Below are 16,248 nucleotides of genomic sequence, written 5' to 3'. Positions count from 1 at the left end.
CTTTTATTTTACCATTAATCGCCATTCAATGTAGCTTAAGATGACTGTTTCATTTTTATAAAAAAATTATAACCCTCCACTGACAGAAGTTGATTAAAAAAATTATTTTTTAAGCAAAGCACACCATAGCGATAAAAATATTATATCATCATTTTCCATTTGATTGCGGACTGTTACCATATGGTATTTTTTAATGACCCCGAAACCCCTCGCTAATGAGATGCAGGGAAAATGTAACAGTCAAGTCTTAACCCTTCCAGTTACCAAGCAACAATTCCACGTGGCTAGATCGACGTGAGTGAGAGGATGAGCCAGATCGGAGTAAAAACGAAAAAAAACAAAACCGAGTGCCAACGAAAACAACCGACTGATCATTCGATTCAGTCCCGAAGTCGTGATGCGAGGTAAAATTCCAACCAAAAAGGGCAACAATTCGAATGTTTCAATGTCAGGGTTGAAAATAATTAATTCATATATTTTCATCAATTAGAATCTACCGGAATCAACTGATTATCGTCAGAAATATAATTTATTTTAATGATTTATTGTGAGAAGTGGGTGAAGATCATCGAAACTCATGAGCCAGTTGACAAAACGTGTATAAAGGACCTCGGGTTTAAAAATAGTTGAAGAGATACCCCGTATTCTTTTTCAAGGTAGACAAGCTGTGGATGATGCTGAATAATTTTCAACAATTATACAATTGTTTTACGGTGATTTGTTGAACTGAGGAATTTAAAAATTAACGAGTAATTGACAGGATGGCATCGAGAGGGAATATGGCACAAGCATTGGGCACAGATGGCAGTGATTTTACTCACAGAGAAAAAGTTCCAACACAATATCAAATCAGGTATTTGATAAGAATATTTTTTGATGAATTTAGGGTAATTTTTTTTGTTTGTTTCAGTGCTCTCAACAAGTCAAGACTGAAATATTGTATATTTTTTCACTACCTCCTATTCTTCGTTATGTTGACGAAGTTGTCAGCAGATATTTTAGATCATTTAGATATATTTATTTTGGAAATTGAGGAGTTACAAATTCCACAGGTGAATAACTTTTGTTTGATTGAATATTCGTTTGGGGTAAAGAATGATTGTTTATGCATAGAGATGTTTTTAACACAAACAGTTGCCTTTCTCCCATTAAATCAGTCATACCTGAAGTAATTTTATACTTCATTAAAAACCGTTACAATTTTGTATTAATCTCCAGAATTATCGATTTTTCAAGGTCAATTTCAACTTTTCCTTCCACCCATTCTTTGCATTACATTTTAACCACTGGAGATGAAACATATATGATAACAGACGTATTTCGACGCTCTCCACTAATGTTTTTCTTTTAAAATAAAAGAAATGAAAGGATAATTTATGGCCCTCTCGAATATGAAGATATTAATGAACTGGGTGCTATGCATGAATTTTGGAGATGAATGAGACAAGAAGGAAAAGGTAGAAGGCTGAGAAAATTGTTCAAGAAGATATCTTTTATCATTTTCCTCTGAAATAGAGTGTCCTGTGAATTGATAGAATATTTCATATCATGATTCGTATTAAAGTAAAATATAAAATGTTTACCAATTATGCATTCGATTAAAAAATTATTATTAGAGAAAATAATTACCTCCTATTTGCGCGGACATCAATTTATTAAGTTGTATTGCTTAAATAATTCTCCACTGATGTAAGTTACCGTTGAAAATGCAGGACGTTTATTAATAAACTCTTTATCGATTTTAGCCACTATTGTGGGAATACATCTGGTGTTCGAGTTTGCTGGTATCATTTCTAGGACTAGCGGCAGTAAAGAAAAATCAAATAAAAACACTTCAGAAATATATGATTGGCATTCTCCTACTTGGATTTGGCCCACTGTTTTATGCTTTTATTTACTATATATCTGATGTTTGGATTTATTTGACTGTTGGCAAAACCGATGAGATACAGTTGTGGCAGGTAAATGTTACTTCTTTATTCATCAATAAAACGTATATATTATTTGACAAGATCTCCATCTCCTCGAAGTTGTAGTATTTTCCATTAGTATTTCGGTTACATGAGAATGTAACTCACGATCATCACGACATGAAAAACATTCCGTGCTTTGGTTTCACTTCTTCGTGTCGAGAGTGTAGAGTTTTTGGTGAAAAAAAAACATTCTCCTGTACAGGGAAAAAGAATATTAAATAGGATTTAAATTAAGAGACTACAAGTTAATTTTTTTCTTAACAATTATGTTTCAGGGATATCCCTATGGATTTTTATGGTACGCTTTCATTCTTCTGGCGATACAAGTTCATTCGTGTTCTCTTCTATTTTCCTGGAAATTACTTGTTGCGTGGAAATTACGCGGTGGCAAAAAATATCAGTGAATCATATAGGAATAAAAAAGAACTATGCAAAATAAAAGAATGATGAATCACTTAACTGTTGTGTTCAGTTATTTCAGATAATCATACGTGAACCGAAATAATTCCCACGAGTCCTACAAATGAAGAAAAAATATCATTCGATACTGACCTTATTTATTCGCCCCGAAAAACTAATAACTTGAACTACTAATTATTGAAAATATTTTTTTTTTCATCTTAAATTCACCTGAACATGTTTTAAAAATTAAAAAATTAAATTTACATTCCTCTCAAGTATATAACTATTTAAAAAAACAGATTCGAAAAAGTAAAATTCGAGATACAGCATGGGAGCACAATTTTTTTTACCTCCACAAATGGATAATAATATACAAAAAAAATGTTCTCTCTTAAGATAAATTCAATTACTTGATGTTTTCTTGTCGAATCTTCGCAATTAGTCAACAATTACTCCAGCAAATGATCCGGGACATTCCTGAAAATAATTCAAATAGTGTAGATACTTGTAAACTACCCTAAACCGGAAATGAGAATTCTGCCACCAGATGTCACTTCGAGAAAAGATGTTCGCGTCTGTTTCTTTTGCCACACACCGCGCGTCACCAATTTCCCCTCGGTGGCAATCATATTGTATCCTATCATAATCTCCGGCTAATGGAATATAAAAAATAATCACGGCTTTTCCACTAGCTGACAAACCCCACCGCGTGCATAAGTTTCCAAGTTGACAGAATTTAATCATAAACGAAAGTACTATCAATCATCATGGGTGGTGAAGAGGGTATTGGAGTAACGACCGGCCAGCCGAACCTCTACAAGCAAGATTTGTCCAAACTTGTGAGTATTTCCCCTCCCAAATCGAATATTCACTGTATCTAACCCAACCCCAATGATGCTCACCATATTTAGAGCCCGAAAGTATATTAAATCCCCTGCAATTCATGGAAAAAGTCCAAGGACAACTCTCTGAATTTTAAGAAAAATTAATTCGCAGAGTAATTTTGATATTTTTTCATGACTTAGTCATCTCTTGATGCACCTGTCAGTCTCTTCTTTGAAATTGCAAGTTCGTTTTTTTTTCTAGGACGTTTCCAAATTGACGGCTCTCTCTCCTGAAGTCATCAGCAGGCAAGCAACGATCAACATTGGTAAATACACAGTTTTTTGTTAAATATTTAGGGTTACTTGCACTTCTCGTTCTTCCTAATAATTTATTTCTCGGTTTTCCTTAGGTACAATTGGTCACGTGGCTCACGGGAAGTCGACTATAGTGAAAGCCATTTCCGGTGTCCAAACTGTGCGATTCAAGAATGAACTTGAGAGAAATATCACTATTAAACTTGGTGAGCATATTTTATTTTTATTAATATTTTAATAGTCGTGCAGGTGTAGATTTTAGAAAAGGAAAAATGTTTATTGGTATTATCTCATAATTGAGACTAGTTCCCTGAGAATAATTATATTTTTTTATCGAATATCGATTCGGTAGCGAAGAAAAGTATTCATTTTTTCAATATTTGATTTTCTCGGTCTAATCCGGCTCGATTGGGGGTTGAGATCGGTTTAAATTACGATAATTACATTGCTCTAGAGGATGAGTGTTTGTACATGGCCTTGAATGAACTCCATTAATGACTATTCAGTTCTAAATTTATTGTTCATAATTATTGCAAAAGTTCATTCAAGATTATTATTCACGTAATCATCTAGAACAATAAAGAATTGAAAAAATAAATACTTTTCTGAAGCCAATGGTCGAACAAAATAGTTCGGTTATTGGATTGTTAAGTCGATGAAGTAGTTTCATAAATAAAAAATAAGAAATTGTAGGGAATAGCACAATATTCTTTTATTTATAACAGCACAGGGATTTCGTTTCACCTTAAGTCAATTCAACTTGGTGTAATTTGGGGTCTTTATGTCCAATTTGTAGGGAAAATTTCGGCGGAAATTTTTTCTGTTGTTTTCTTTTTTTGTCATTTCGAAAAGATCAACAATTGAGAGAGAAAACTTGGCATCGGGATTTCAAGATAAATGAAAAGCTGAAATTGACTTGACTCTATTAATTACTTTATTACTAAACTGTCCACCTTAAGAGGGTCATTGAATTTTTTTCTCTCTATGAAATACGAAATTGGGAGAAATACTTAATTATTTACAAAAAATTGGAGCGTTATAATGACAATCTAATTGGGGGCTGAGTTGTGAAGAAATAGATGTTTCTCTGAAGCAATAAAATATCTGGAGGAAATATATAATTTTTTCATAGGGAAGTTGGAAGATATACGACACAATGGGGCGACTTATACCAATATTTTTTGGCAAAACAAAATCGGCTTTTGCGAAAAGTCCTTTAAAACGAGGTAGATTGCACCAAAAATGAGAGCTTCAAACTAATTCTCGTAAATCACATATAATTTTTATAGATCCAGAGATATTTTCAAGGATCTACTCACTTTGATAAGATCGATCATTATTTTAATGAAATATCTTATCTGTTGTGGGGAAATTATTAACCTTAAGGGAACACGGACGGTTTCTGTCATTATTCGATTCTGGAATTGTCTAGAATATCTTTATGGGAAAAAATTAATCAGTGTAAAGGTAATTATGAAAGGATTTTCCCTTACCTTTGGCACGATTTTTCTCTGGAATAACCATTACAGGAGAACACATAATTTCCACAGTTCATATAGACATTGGTTTCATTTCATAATGGAATGCGAAAATAGACAGTGTCTGAAATTTTCCGTTTAGCTTTCATATTCATCATTGAAAAGGGCATCTCCATATATGACATGCATCAATCACGTGACCCCTGGTGGGAACGATTTGGCACATTTTGTGTGCCATAAAATCGTAAATTTCATCAAATTCTTCTGAATCATTCTGATTCTGAATGTTCAAATGCAGAATACTCAGATGGGATTGGTGGGAATTCACGATTTTATGTCCCATAAAACTGGCAAAAACTCTCCCGTTAAAAATTCACAAAATATCCAAGAAAAAAAATGAATTTTGATACCATCTTGCTTCGCTCCGCTAACTAAACTCAGTTATGCATTTCGTTGCACAAATTTCTATGATATCCCTCTCTCCACTACAAATCCCATCGAACCAACAATTTTATTCCTTATTTTAAATAAAAACACAACAACTGAATCATCTCACCTGAAAAACCTCAGAATCGTGAAGTAAAACCGATAATTAAATAAAAAAAAGCTACGAAGAACGAAGAGGAAGCACCCAGGGCACCCTCAGCACAACCGGAGCGTCACAGTCAACCCCATATAACTTTGGAAAAAAAGTTCTACCTAAAAACAAAATTGAAAAAGAAAACACAATCAAAATTAAACTAAAATAATAACAAAAAGGCGATGGATGAGTCCCGTGAATGACGTCGTTTTTAAATGTTTGGCATTGCAGAAGGTCGTGCGACGGAGTCAACTACTGGAGAATTCGCTGAACTACCAGGTGACACTAGTGAAATGCCAATATCATGTGATAAACGTGCTAGAGCATCAACAGGACAGTCTCCACCACCGACAAAGCGGGTGAGACGTAGCTCAAGTGATGATAAAGACAGCGAAGATTCAGCTTTTCATGAAACAATGATTAACGATGATAATTCATCGATTAATCCGACTGACATTTCTCTGAAAAACGATGACCGCGAGATGTACAAAAAATATGGCCTAAAAATATTGAGTGTTAAACTCATTGACATGCACAAAACTGATTATATTCTACCCATCAAGACAGAAATTTACGAAGTCGAGAGAATAATGGATAAAAGAATCAAGGACGGAGAGGTGTCATACTACATTAAATGGAAGAATTGGAGCACCGATCACAATACTTGGGAGCCAGCAAAAAATCTGACAGATTGTCCAGAGTTATTAGAGCAATTTGAGACTGATAGAACGAATCTTCTAGAAAAATTCAAAATGACGCAAAATTTTTATCCCGATGTGACAGCATTGGAGGCTCACATGAGGGAATTAAAACGTTCGATGAAATCCATTGATGACATACAAGTGGACGAGACGAGCCTGTACAAAAATCTTCGTAGTTACTTCAGGTCCAATGGTGATACATACGTCAAACTCATCGAGAGAATTAAAACGGGAATCATACACTCGATGTACTGCTCCTCGAGGAGAGATCAATTGGAATCACTTCAGGGATGGGAAACTGAGATAAACACAATCACCAAGGGAAAGCCTACCGTAACAGTGGAGAATTTGGAGGATCTGGAAGTTACACCTCAGGATTTTTATTACATTGATGATTATCTTCCAGGTGCTGGTGTCACTATTCCAGATGAACCTCCTATTGGATGTGAGTGTGAAAAATGTGATGCCAAGACAAAATGTTGTTTTGCTCAGTATGAAGGGGGATTTCCATATACCACCGGGTGTCGTGTTCGTGTCCCTCCAGGTACACCAATCTACGAATGCAATAAACGATGCACATGTCCACCTGATTGTAAGAACAGGGTTGTTCAGCGTGGATCAATGGTGAATTTATGTATTTTTAGAACATCTAATGGACGAGGTTGGGGAGTTAAAACCAGGAAATTGATTAAAAAAGGCACTTTTATCACTGCGTATGTGGGAGAAGTCATCACTAATGAAGAGGCTGAAAAAAGGGGTAAGGAGTACGATGCTGCTGGTCGAACATATCTGTTTGATCTTGATTTTAATGAAGTTGAGGAACAGTGTCCTTATACTGTCGATGCTGCATTGTATGGAAATATATCACATTTTATCAATCACTCTTGTGAACCAAATTCAGCTGTTTATGGAGTTTGGATTGATTGTTTAGATCCAAATTTACCAAAACTCGCACTTTTTGCTACGAAGGACATTCACAGGGATGAGGAAATCACTTTTGATTATATGTGTCAAACTTCAAAGGGATATGAGAAGAAGAAGATGACTACTATGGGCCAATTGAATGCATTGAATGAGGGAAGACTTATGGCTGATAAAGATGAAGGGATTGAGATATTACCTGACAACAAGACCAAGTGCAAATGCGGTGCTAAAGGCTGTAGACAATACCTGTTTTGAAATTTAAAAGGTCATGTCAATCATAAAAATTCATCGAATTGATTGTGGATTAACTAAAATTGTACAATTTGGGAGAAGCAGGGGGAAGGGGGAGGTGATAGAACATGATTCAGGGAATGATTTTCAAGAGGTTTGAATACAAATTTCTGAAAATATTTTTTAAAGAAATTTTTTCATAATTGCGAAGAAGTTACCTATTGGAATTCGTTGTTGTTTGCATAAATGAATTATTAATCACTGACAATTTCAAGTTTTTATTCAATTCATGTAACCAATGGTGAGACCTTGGCGGTAAATTCTTCAATTATCAAAGAATATTCGCCAAATTTCTCATGAAACATTCAATTAGATAGGGGAAAACGCCTAGAGCCATTGTTGTAGGAATTTATTGAGTTAAACAGAAAGGATTCTGGACATTTTCTCCTAAAATTCAGTTTCAATATTAATGCATACCTGTGAGAACTTTATGACCAAATGTGATTCATCTCAGTGATTATTTAATTATCTTAGAAATAAATGATTTCGGAATGAAATATGTATGAAATTTGTTCTGTAGAAATTCCATCAGTTATGAAATTTTCTTGTCACGTTGACTTTCTAAAATCACGTGTCTCTGATCTGAAACAAATTGATCGTTTATCACTCACGACTTTATCACTAGAAAATATCAAATATTTTATTGATCATTCAGAGGTTGCAGAAAGTCGTACTTTAGGGAAAATCGTCAGCAGACGTTTTTAATAACAATTCCCGACACTCTGAAAAATGTTTGATGAATTTTTCTTCTAAAAGTCGTTTCGGCCAGTTTCGGCCCATCAGAACCTTGGGCTTTAGGAGTCCTAGGCCGTAAAGTTAATGTTTCGGAAACTGTTAAAGTACATGTTTTGTTAAGTCTCATGATGTAAGCAGTATAAACCACATAAAATCAAAGCTTTCTTTTGGGATTTAATCACAATAAAGTAGTAATGATGAATTCTAAAGTATATTAAAAAATACTTTTTGGGCCCAGTGGCATAATCTACTATTTTTGAATCGATTGACAATTGCCAAATGTTTATTCAATATAAAACGACAATGCGACTCATTCCATAAACTGTTAAATTATGTGGATAATGACTTCTAGATTAATATTTAGCTATGAAAGCTATTAAATTCGAGTCAATACGTTCTATCATTTCGTGCCCGAATGCAATGCTAATTCTCAGGGTATGATTTTTTGATGATGACTTTTAATGTTTCTTTCTGTTAAGAATTTATACTATTGGTGGTTACATTCACATATATTTACGTCATTATCATCACGCACCTCTCATCACCATTGAAATTGTATGAAGAAAAATCTGAAAGTGATTGTGAAACAGAAGCTTCAATTACCTAATTTGTTCGAATTTTCGCTGTTAACTTCAGTCTTATCGACGCTAAATTTTTAATCTAGCGAAAAATTGAATGATTCCTCCGAAAGTGAGTATTGAAATGCATAACTGCCGTTACTATTAGAGCATTTAATGTAACCAATAAGTAAGGAATGAATTTGTAATAAAATTAAGGGATGAATAAATTTCATGTTTTTTATATGTGAATGAATTCTTCAAGAGGGGATTTTCTTTTTGGGATAATTTTCAGGATATGCCAATGCCAAAATTTACAAGTGCGATAATGAGAAGTGCCCGAGACCGGCGTGCTATATCTCTGGGGGATCGAGCAAGGACGACTCATTTCCCTGTCTAAGACCTGTTTGTCCCGGTAGATTTCAGCTGAAGAGACACGTGTCGTTTGTAGACTGTCCTGGACACGACATTCTTATGGCCACTATGTTGAACGGTGCTGCTGTTATGGATGCAGCATTGCTTTTAATTGGTAATATAATTCATATTCAATTATTTTAAAAATAGTCTGTGGGTAAGTTAAGGTTCATGTGGGTTATTATAAAAAACTTTTTTTTATGGATAACGATAAATGAATGAAGTTATCTTATACGATTTGCAATTTTGTTTATTATTTTCATTTCCTGGTTTTTTAATTTACTTTGGTTTCGTTTTCAATGACAATCTACAGTCATTTACTAAAAATTTATAATTTTATGTAGTTATCATTATGTAATATTCGATAAGATGTCCTAGATTAGGCGAGACATAAATCGCCGAGTTCGTAATATAAACAAATTGATTTTTCAGTATAGATCTCAGAGAGAAGAATGATAATTCCTTAATGCAATCAAAAGTTTTTTAAAGGGGGAAACTAACTATTTCTTATGAAAAATCTCTAATGTAGGTATTTCTATATTGTCTAGCTGGGAATGAATCATGTCCACAGCCGCAAACATCGGAGCACTTGGCTGCTATTGAGATCATGAAGCTCAAACATATTGTCATCCTACAAAATAAAATTGATTTGGTGAAGGAGGGGCAGGCGAAGGAGCAGTACGAACAGATTCTCAAGTTCGTTCAAGGTAAATTGGAATCGTAGAACTATCAGATCCAACAAATGGGAAAAGTTATGGAATTGTTATGTAAATCTGAGAGCTCGTTGCAATTTTTTTATTTTATTTTTTCAAAAGCAACACAATAATTGTATAAAAATTGTGTGGAAGTCCTGTAATCCCATTTTTTTTTCTTTCATAGTTCAATCTCTTATTATTTCTGTTCGAACAGTAAAATTATTGTACAGTGATGAAATATTGTGAGCCACTGAATAATAATAAAATTAAAAATATTTTTTCACTCCATTTTGGTCAATCGTTTCTCAGACATTAATTAAGTAAAATAAAACCTCGAAAATGAGGCGAAAATCGGTAATAACTTATTAACTGCGATGTTTTTTTTTTGGGAATTCGCAACAGGTACCGTTGCTGAAGGAGCTCCAGTGATTCCAATCTCTGCCCAACTAAAATACAACATCGAGGTTCTCTGCGAGTACATTACCACGAAAATTCCAGTCCCCATGAGGGACTTCACGTCTGAGCCGCGGTTGATTGTCATTCGATCCTTTGATGTCAACAAGCCTGGTTGCGAAGTTGATGATCTGAAGGGAGGAGTTGCCGGTGGAAGTATATTAAAAGGTGTTCTCAAGGTACAAATCATTTTTTACTCCACATAAATCATTTTAAAGTATTTTTCATGCGAAAAATCTTGCGCAAGAAAGCATTATAAATTCTTGAAATATGTAATCAACTCTTTGAACGTCAATTAATTGTTCAGGTGGGGATGGAAATAGAAGTCCGACCGGGCCTTGTTTCCAAGGATGGAGGCGGAAAACTAACTTGTCGACCGATTTACTCTCGTGTCGTTTCTCTCTGCGCCGAACAAAACGAACTACAGTTCGCTGTTCCTGGTGGTTTAATCGGTAAGTCTCATCGTATCATCCTCTGAATTAAATGAAGAAGGTGTCATCGATAGAGTAAATTTGTTATTCCGCTCCACTGAATTTTATGTAATGTATCCCTTACATAGAAATTTATATACCGATCCATATTCTGTAACGTCATATCAACGTCACCTCATTGGACAGGATTTTGGATTAAGGAGGAAGGGAACGAGGAGTAATCTCGATATAATTTTTTCTTATCTAAAATTTTGCTGAAAAATCGATGGAATGGATATCATTTCTTTGAAATTGAAAAGTCGTCATCACAATGTATTCGAGAACTTCACACTCCATACTTACGTATTGTTTAAATTATTTCTTCTACAAATATTGCAAAAAAAATGCATTAAGTTTATGTCGAACCGCGTTCATTATTCAAGATCGAAGTGAGATCCAGAGCATTAAAATAAAAGTCAGTGATCTGTTCCTTATTCAGATGATGATCTTGATTTTGGATCACAATGACACGAGTCAAATAAAAAATTAATAATTCAATAACATCCAAAACATGTTTCTAAAGATTTCTGGTGGTACAATATAATAATTTTGGAATGTTTTTTCTAGAAAATTTATGATTCATTGTTTTTCTATCTAATTTTTTTCTCTGTTATACATCAGGTGTGGGAACTAAGATTGAACCGACGCTGTGCCGAGCTGATCGTCTCGTTGGACAAATTCTCGGGGCTGTCGGAGCTCTTCCCAAGATCTTCACCGAACTTGAGATATCCTATTATCTTCTGAAGAGATTATTAGGAGTCCGAACTGAAGGAGACAAGAAGGGAGCTAAGGTATAAAATTTCTCGAGCAGTTCAGCGAATTCTAGCGATTAGTTCTCTCAATATTGCTGATTACACTAACCAAAAAAAACGTTTTCTGACCTTTACGATACAAGAAAAAGTACACATTCCAAACGCAAATACTTCGAAATAATTTTGCACCAATCAATCGATTGACTCGCGAAAATGCATCCTCTTGACTTCATTTTTCGCCAACAAAAAAAATCATTCAAATTCATTACTTCCCGTAACTATTGAAATATTCGTCATGAAACCACATTGGATTTCTATTAATTTATCTGGTTTTATCACTTCAGTAAAGAATTAATTAACCATAGGGATGAACATCGAAGAATAAATCATTGTAAATTTTTTTTTAGGTTCCAAAATTATCTAGGAACGAAGTTCTCCTGGTGAACATTGGATCGTTGAGTACCGGTGGTCGTGTGCTGGCCACGAAGGCCGATTTGGCTAAGATCAGTTTAACCAATCCAGTGTGTACAGAGAAAGACGAGAAAATAGCTCTTTCTCGACGTGTCGAGAAACATTGGCGTCTAATTGGATGGGGTCAAATTCGCGGAGGTGAAACAATTGAGCCCGTCATCGATTGCAAATAGATTTAAATAAATAAGTTATTGTTTTTCATTCTATTTACAAACATTATCCATCCAATTGTACTTGGATTGAGCAATACTTGGGCGATTGAACGTATCACGACGATTCTGTACAACTGATTTAATAATAAAATCATACGCCTTTCCAATAATGTCAAATTCTATGCAACATTCATTTATTTTAACAAAAATATGCAGGTAATGAGGGTTTGAGAACTTTTAATTTCGACCTACTACAGCCGCGCCTCAGGCGGTAGTGCAACAATTTTCTCTGCGCACCTCTGATTGACCACGTCAACGCTAATAATGACCCCGACGACGAGGGGCACTACAGTCGATTCTGGCAACCGGGTGGAGGCGCCGAAAAATTGCCCCGCAAATTAAAAAATTATATCTCTCTTTCTAATAAATATTAAGGAATAAAATCAACGGACGTTTCATTCCTTAATGTTCATTAGAAATGCAGAGACACTTTTCCAATGAACGGCTGAATTTTCGGGCAGCTCTTTGTCACTGCAAATCGCCCCAAACGACTGTGGCGTCTCCCCCTGCCGGGGTCACAACTCACGTTGACATGGAATCGCCGAACCCCCGAATTTCAACCTCTATCTAAGTCTATCCTCTATGATCCTAACAATCAAGAGCCAATTTTGACGTTGATAGCCAGCAACGTACATTCGAAGTGATAGTGCTGTCACGCTGGCCCAATCACCGTCAAACACGAGTGGTTGAGACGCAGCGGTGTATAATCCCAGCGCTTTGCAAACTTCCCAGAGACAGTTGATATTTATTTATTAGTGTAGCATTATAATATTTTGCGATGCAAGTGCTTTCGTTTTGTTTGCTGGTGCTGGTTAATTTATTACTGGGAAGTGTCTGTGTCGATGCCGGGTAAGTGTCAGAAATTGCTGCCAAAGCTTTTGTTGATTATTGGACATAACCTAGCAGTTTGTGTGAATAATTGATTACCGAGGCAGATGCCACATTTTTTATCTGATGTTTTTGGAGATTGACATTGTTCGTGCAGAATTTCATGCAGATTCAACTTTTATTTTCTCTTATCAATTCATGGCATGAGTTATGTCAGTCATGTTAATGAAATTTTCGATTCACAAAGTTAATCATGAAGTGCCAATGGATAAAACCCAACGAAACTTTCTCGTTCCTTATGAACTTCACTTTAGATATTGAGTTTCTGTGGTTTTCATTATCAATTTCACTAACGAACTGGTAAACTGAGATGGGTTGACTTATCTGTCAGTCGAGTTTGTGAGTGATATCTTTGACTGTGAAAACAATAGGAATATTTTGTCATTCAATCACTTACTAGAAAACCTTATTTATCTTTTATTGTGTTTAAATTGCAGAAGAGATTTTTACCAAATATTGGAAGTGCCTCGAAGTGCGAGCATAAATGCAATTAAGAAGGCATACCGAAGGTTGGCCAAGGAGTGGCATCCGGACAAGAATAAAGACGATCCCAATGCTTCCGAAAAGTTTCAGGACCTCTCGGCTGCTTACGAGATCCTCTCAGATCCAGAGAAACGAGAAATGTACAACAAGTGTGGTGAGGAGTGTGTGAAGAAGGACGGTATGATGAACAATGCCGATCCATTTGCGAGTTTCTTCGGGGATTTTGGCTTTCATTTTGGTGGTGAATCTCAGCATCAGCAGGAAACACCCAAAGGGGCCAATGTCATCATGGATTTGTTTGTGACTCTTGAGGAGTTGTACAGTGGTAGTTTCGTAGAGGTAATTTCATTATTCAATTCATTTGATATTTTAATAAATTTCTGATATGAAAATCAGTAGCGTACTGATAAACCGAGATAAGGCACTTTTGACTGTTGATCTATTTTTTATGAATATCTCACAATCCGGGAAAGATATAAACATTTTCGTTGTCCCTTTTTTGTAGATTGAATTGAGTTCTGCAACAAATGTAAAGAAATTCCGCTATTTTCCTTTGATATGAAGATATTGCTCGGAAACAGGACTGATCGATGAGTCGACTTACCTCCATAATCTCAAATTGATCATCCGATCATGAATAATAACTTATCGAGAAAATCAAATCATTGAAATATATTTGTTTGTTCGTGTTAGACTGGTTCGTTGCTGAAATCACTGAATGAGCAAATCATAAAAATTGTGATGACAACCTTTAAATGTTTTACAGATAACTAGAAATAAACTAGTGATAAAGGCTGCCAAAGGTACCAGGAAATGCAATTGTAGACAAGAATTAGTTACCCGTAATTTAGGAAACGGAAGATTACAAATGATTCAACAAGCGGTGTGTTCAGATTGTCCCAATGTCAAATTAGTTAATGAAGAGAGACTTCTCGAAGTTGAGGTGGAGCCAGGGATGGTTGATGGTCAGGAGACCAAGTTCATTGCTGAGGGTGAGCCACATATTGATGGCGATTACGGAGATTTGATCATCAAGTAAATATTCATCTCTGCGAATATGAAAAATAATGTTCTTTATCGCAAAATAATTATCAATTCCTCTCTCTTTGCAGAATCCGCACTCAGACCCATCCAGTCTTTCAACGAGTGGGGGATGACTTGTACACAAATATGACAATATCCCTCCAAGAATCTCTCGTCGGCTTTACAGTACAATTAACTCATCTAGACGGCCACAAAGTAACGATTACGAGAGAAAAAATAACAAAACCCGGAGCGAGAATGAAGAAGAAGGGCGAGGGAATGCCTAATTACGATAACAATAATCTTTATGGTACACTCTACATCACCTTCCATGTTGAATTTCCCGAGATTGACTTTTCGGAGGAGCAGAAAGCAGGTAAGAGGCGCATATACAGTAGAAAAATAATAGATACATTAAATGGCAATTTTCATTTTTAAAGATTTCGCCCTTTTCCTATGGGAACTGAATTATTTTTCACCCATGAGAAAGTAATTAAGGGCAGGTTCACTGCACAAAAGAATGTGTTTGTTCCTAAGTACCACTTTAGCACGATTTTTCTGAAAGAATTTGATTTAGCAGACCAAAATGGTCTTTATACAAAGTAATATTTTTATTTTTTTTGTATTCAAAGCTTCAGTATTACAAAAGTCTCTACGTATCAATTTTAAAAATCGTTTTTTCCATATAACAACCAGGTTTTGTTTTTTAGGTAGGAAAAATGGTTAGGCAAATGTATTTCAAAGTTCTCTTATCAGATAAAAATCTTTTTACCATTGGGCCCAAAAGGCGTTTATCTAATCAGGCCAAGGATGAAAGTAAAATGCATATTTTTTAATTGTTTTCCAAAATGAAAATAATAAAAAATCAGATGTATAATTATTTGGGTTGTGAATGTGAAATCGGAATTATGCACATGCATAGATGTCGATAATTATAAAAAATCACAAAGTATCGTAACCGCTATATTCGGATTATAAATTTTCTGATGGTAAATTATAAAGATGATTGAATAATCATTAATAGAAGATGAGGATATTAATAGTTGATGATAGTTAATCAATATTGATCGAATTAAATTTGTTTCAGTCATCAAGGGACTTGTGTAACAGCCGTCTCCAGGCAGGATAGACAGTGATCTGTGTGATTCACAAATCTTCATGGATCGAAAATGATGCTCACGGACAAAATGCTTAAAGTGCGTCACGTGATTGATTAAACAGTGCTATGATTTTCATTGTTCTTTGTATTTAATGGCGATTATGACTGAAATGGAAGTCATCCAGTTTTTTATATAAATTTGCCATTAGAAATGAAAATGTAACATCGGCATTAATAGACAATTCAAATTGAATTCAAATTGAATTGAATAAAATCTAAGAATAATTCTTACACAACAAGGACAAATCCTTTCTCATTCCATTAAATTATCCATTGAACTTTTATTTATATTGATATCAAAATGTAGACGTTTCTTTATTCGTCTAGTTCGTAATTTTTCCTTTTTTTTTCAACATGAAAACAAAAAATTATCTTTCTAATATTCATTGTCAACTCGTCCTCATTGTCCTCAGTTTTTTCACTTAAAAAAATCAGGTTGGAGAATATA

At 34.9% G+C, this 16,248-nt stretch overlaps 3 protein-coding genes and 1 long non-coding RNA gene across 11 annotated transcripts; 3 read left to right on the top strand and 1 right to left on the bottom strand.

The window, feature by feature from the left end:
* The first annotated feature begins 206 nt into the window (after positions 1-206).
* Positions 207-2,432, top strand: LOC135160683 (protein jagunal). 4 transcript variants are annotated; one of them, XM_064117504.1, is made up of 5 exons: positions 207-404; positions 661-853; positions 911-1,052; positions 1,746-1,961; positions 2,249-2,432. In XM_064117504.1, exons 2-5 carry the CDS (start codon positions 762-764, stop codon positions 2,375-2,377), a joined length of 579 nt encoding a protein of 192 aa, XP_063973574.1. In that variant the 5' UTR covers positions 207-404; positions 661-761; the 3' UTR covers positions 2,378-2,432. The 4 variants fall into 4 exon arrangements, with proteins under 4 accessions (XP_063973574.1, XP_063973573.1, XP_063973572.1 ...); XM_064117503.1 differs by having other exon boundaries at positions 657-853; XM_064117502.1 differs by having other exon boundaries at positions 208-404; positions 491-853.
* Positions 1,044-3,666, bottom strand: LOC135160685 (uncharacterized). The gene is made up of 5 exons (XR_010298612.1): positions 3,278-3,666; positions 2,786-2,852; positions 2,434-2,490; positions 1,630-2,167; positions 1,044-1,521 (listed from the first exon to the last, which is right to left on the bottom strand). It is a non-coding gene; the product is annotated as an uncharacterized LOC135160685 (long non-coding RNA).
* On the top strand, positions 2,929-12,357 carry LOC135160680 (eukaryotic translation initiation factor 2 subunit 3, Y-linked-like). 5 transcript variants are annotated; one of them, XM_064117493.1, is made up of 9 exons: positions 2,947-3,214; positions 3,462-3,525; positions 3,610-3,720; positions 9,076-9,309; positions 9,743-9,901; positions 10,292-10,521; positions 10,650-10,794; positions 11,434-11,603; positions 11,972-12,357. In XM_064117493.1, the coding sequence occupies exons 1-9, from the start codon at positions 3,143-3,145 to the stop codon at positions 12,206-12,208; spliced, it is 1,422 nt and encodes a 473-aa protein (XP_063973563.1). In that variant the 5' UTR covers positions 2,947-3,142; the 3' UTR covers positions 12,209-12,357. The 5 variants fall into 5 exon arrangements, with proteins under 5 accessions (XP_063973561.1, XP_063973560.1, XP_063973562.1 ...); XM_064117491.1 differs by lacking the exons at positions 9,076-9,309; positions 9,743-9,901; positions 10,292-10,521; ... (1 more) ...; positions 11,434-11,603; positions 11,972-12,357 and adding exons at positions 5,804-7,030; positions 7,205-9,024 and having other exon boundaries at positions 2,929-3,214; XM_064117492.1 differs by lacking the exons at positions 9,076-9,309; positions 9,743-9,901; positions 10,292-10,521; ... (1 more) ...; positions 11,434-11,603; positions 11,972-12,357 and adding exons at positions 5,804-7,124; positions 7,205-7,405 and having other exon boundaries at positions 2,930-3,214.
* A 531-nt stretch (positions 12,358-12,888) lies between these two features.
* On the top strand, positions 12,889-16,245 carry LOC135160682 (dnaJ homolog shv). Its single transcript, XM_064117500.1, has 5 exons — positions 12,889-13,096; positions 13,573-13,957; positions 14,385-14,653; positions 14,731-15,017; positions 15,729-16,245. Exons 1-5 carry the CDS (start codon positions 13,026-13,028, stop codon positions 15,746-15,748), a joined length of 1,032 nt encoding a protein of 343 aa, XP_063973570.1. The 5' UTR covers positions 12,889-13,025; the 3' UTR covers positions 15,749-16,245.
* The last annotated feature ends 3 nt before the right edge of the window (positions 16,246-16,248 follow it).

The sequence above is a fragment of the Diachasmimorpha longicaudata genome, chromosome 3, assembly GCF_034640455.1.
Source record: "Diachasmimorpha longicaudata isolate KC_UGA_2023 chromosome 3, iyDiaLong2, whole genome shotgun sequence".
NCBI lineage: Eukaryota > Metazoa > Arthropoda > Insecta > Hymenoptera > Braconidae > Diachasmimorpha > Diachasmimorpha longicaudata.
This window is presented reverse-complemented; position numbering and strand designations above follow the sequence as displayed.

Bases quoted from the DNA above. Each gene is read 5' to 3' on its own strand.
- LOC135160683 (XM_064117504.1), top strand. From the start codon at position 762: ATGGCATCGAGAGGGAATATGGCACAAGCATTGGGCACAGATGGCAGT. The intron at 1,053-1,745 runs GTGAATAACTTT...TATCGATTTTAG, and splicing joins AGGAGTTACAAATTCCACAG to CCACTATTGTGGGAATACAT. The intron at 1,962-2,248 runs GTAAATGTTACT...ATTATGTTTCAG, and splicing joins ATGAGATACAGTTGTGGCAG to GGATATCCCTATGGATTTTT.
- LOC135160680 (XM_064117490.1), top strand. From the start codon at position 3,143: ATGGGTGGTGAAGAGGGTATTGGAGTAACGACCGGCCAGCCGAACCTC. The intron at 3,215-3,461 runs GTGAGTATTTCC...TTTTTTTTCTAG, and splicing joins AGCAAGATTTGTCCAAACTT to GACGTTTCCAAATTGACGGC. The intron at 3,526-3,609 runs GTAAATACACAG...GGTTTTCCTTAG, and splicing joins GCAAGCAACGATCAACATTG to GTACAATTGGTCACGTGGCT.
- LOC135160682 (XM_064117500.1), top strand. From the start codon at position 13,026: ATGCAAGTGCTTTCGTTTTGTTTGCTGGTGCTGGTTAATTTATTACTG. The intron at 13,097-13,572 runs GTAAGTGTCAGA...TTTAAATTGCAG, and splicing joins AGTGTCTGTGTCGATGCCGG to AAGAGATTTTTACCAAATAT. The intron at 15,018-15,728 runs GTAAGAGGCGCA...AATTTGTTTCAG, and splicing joins TTCGGAGGAGCAGAAAGCAG to TCATCAAGGGACTTGTGTAA.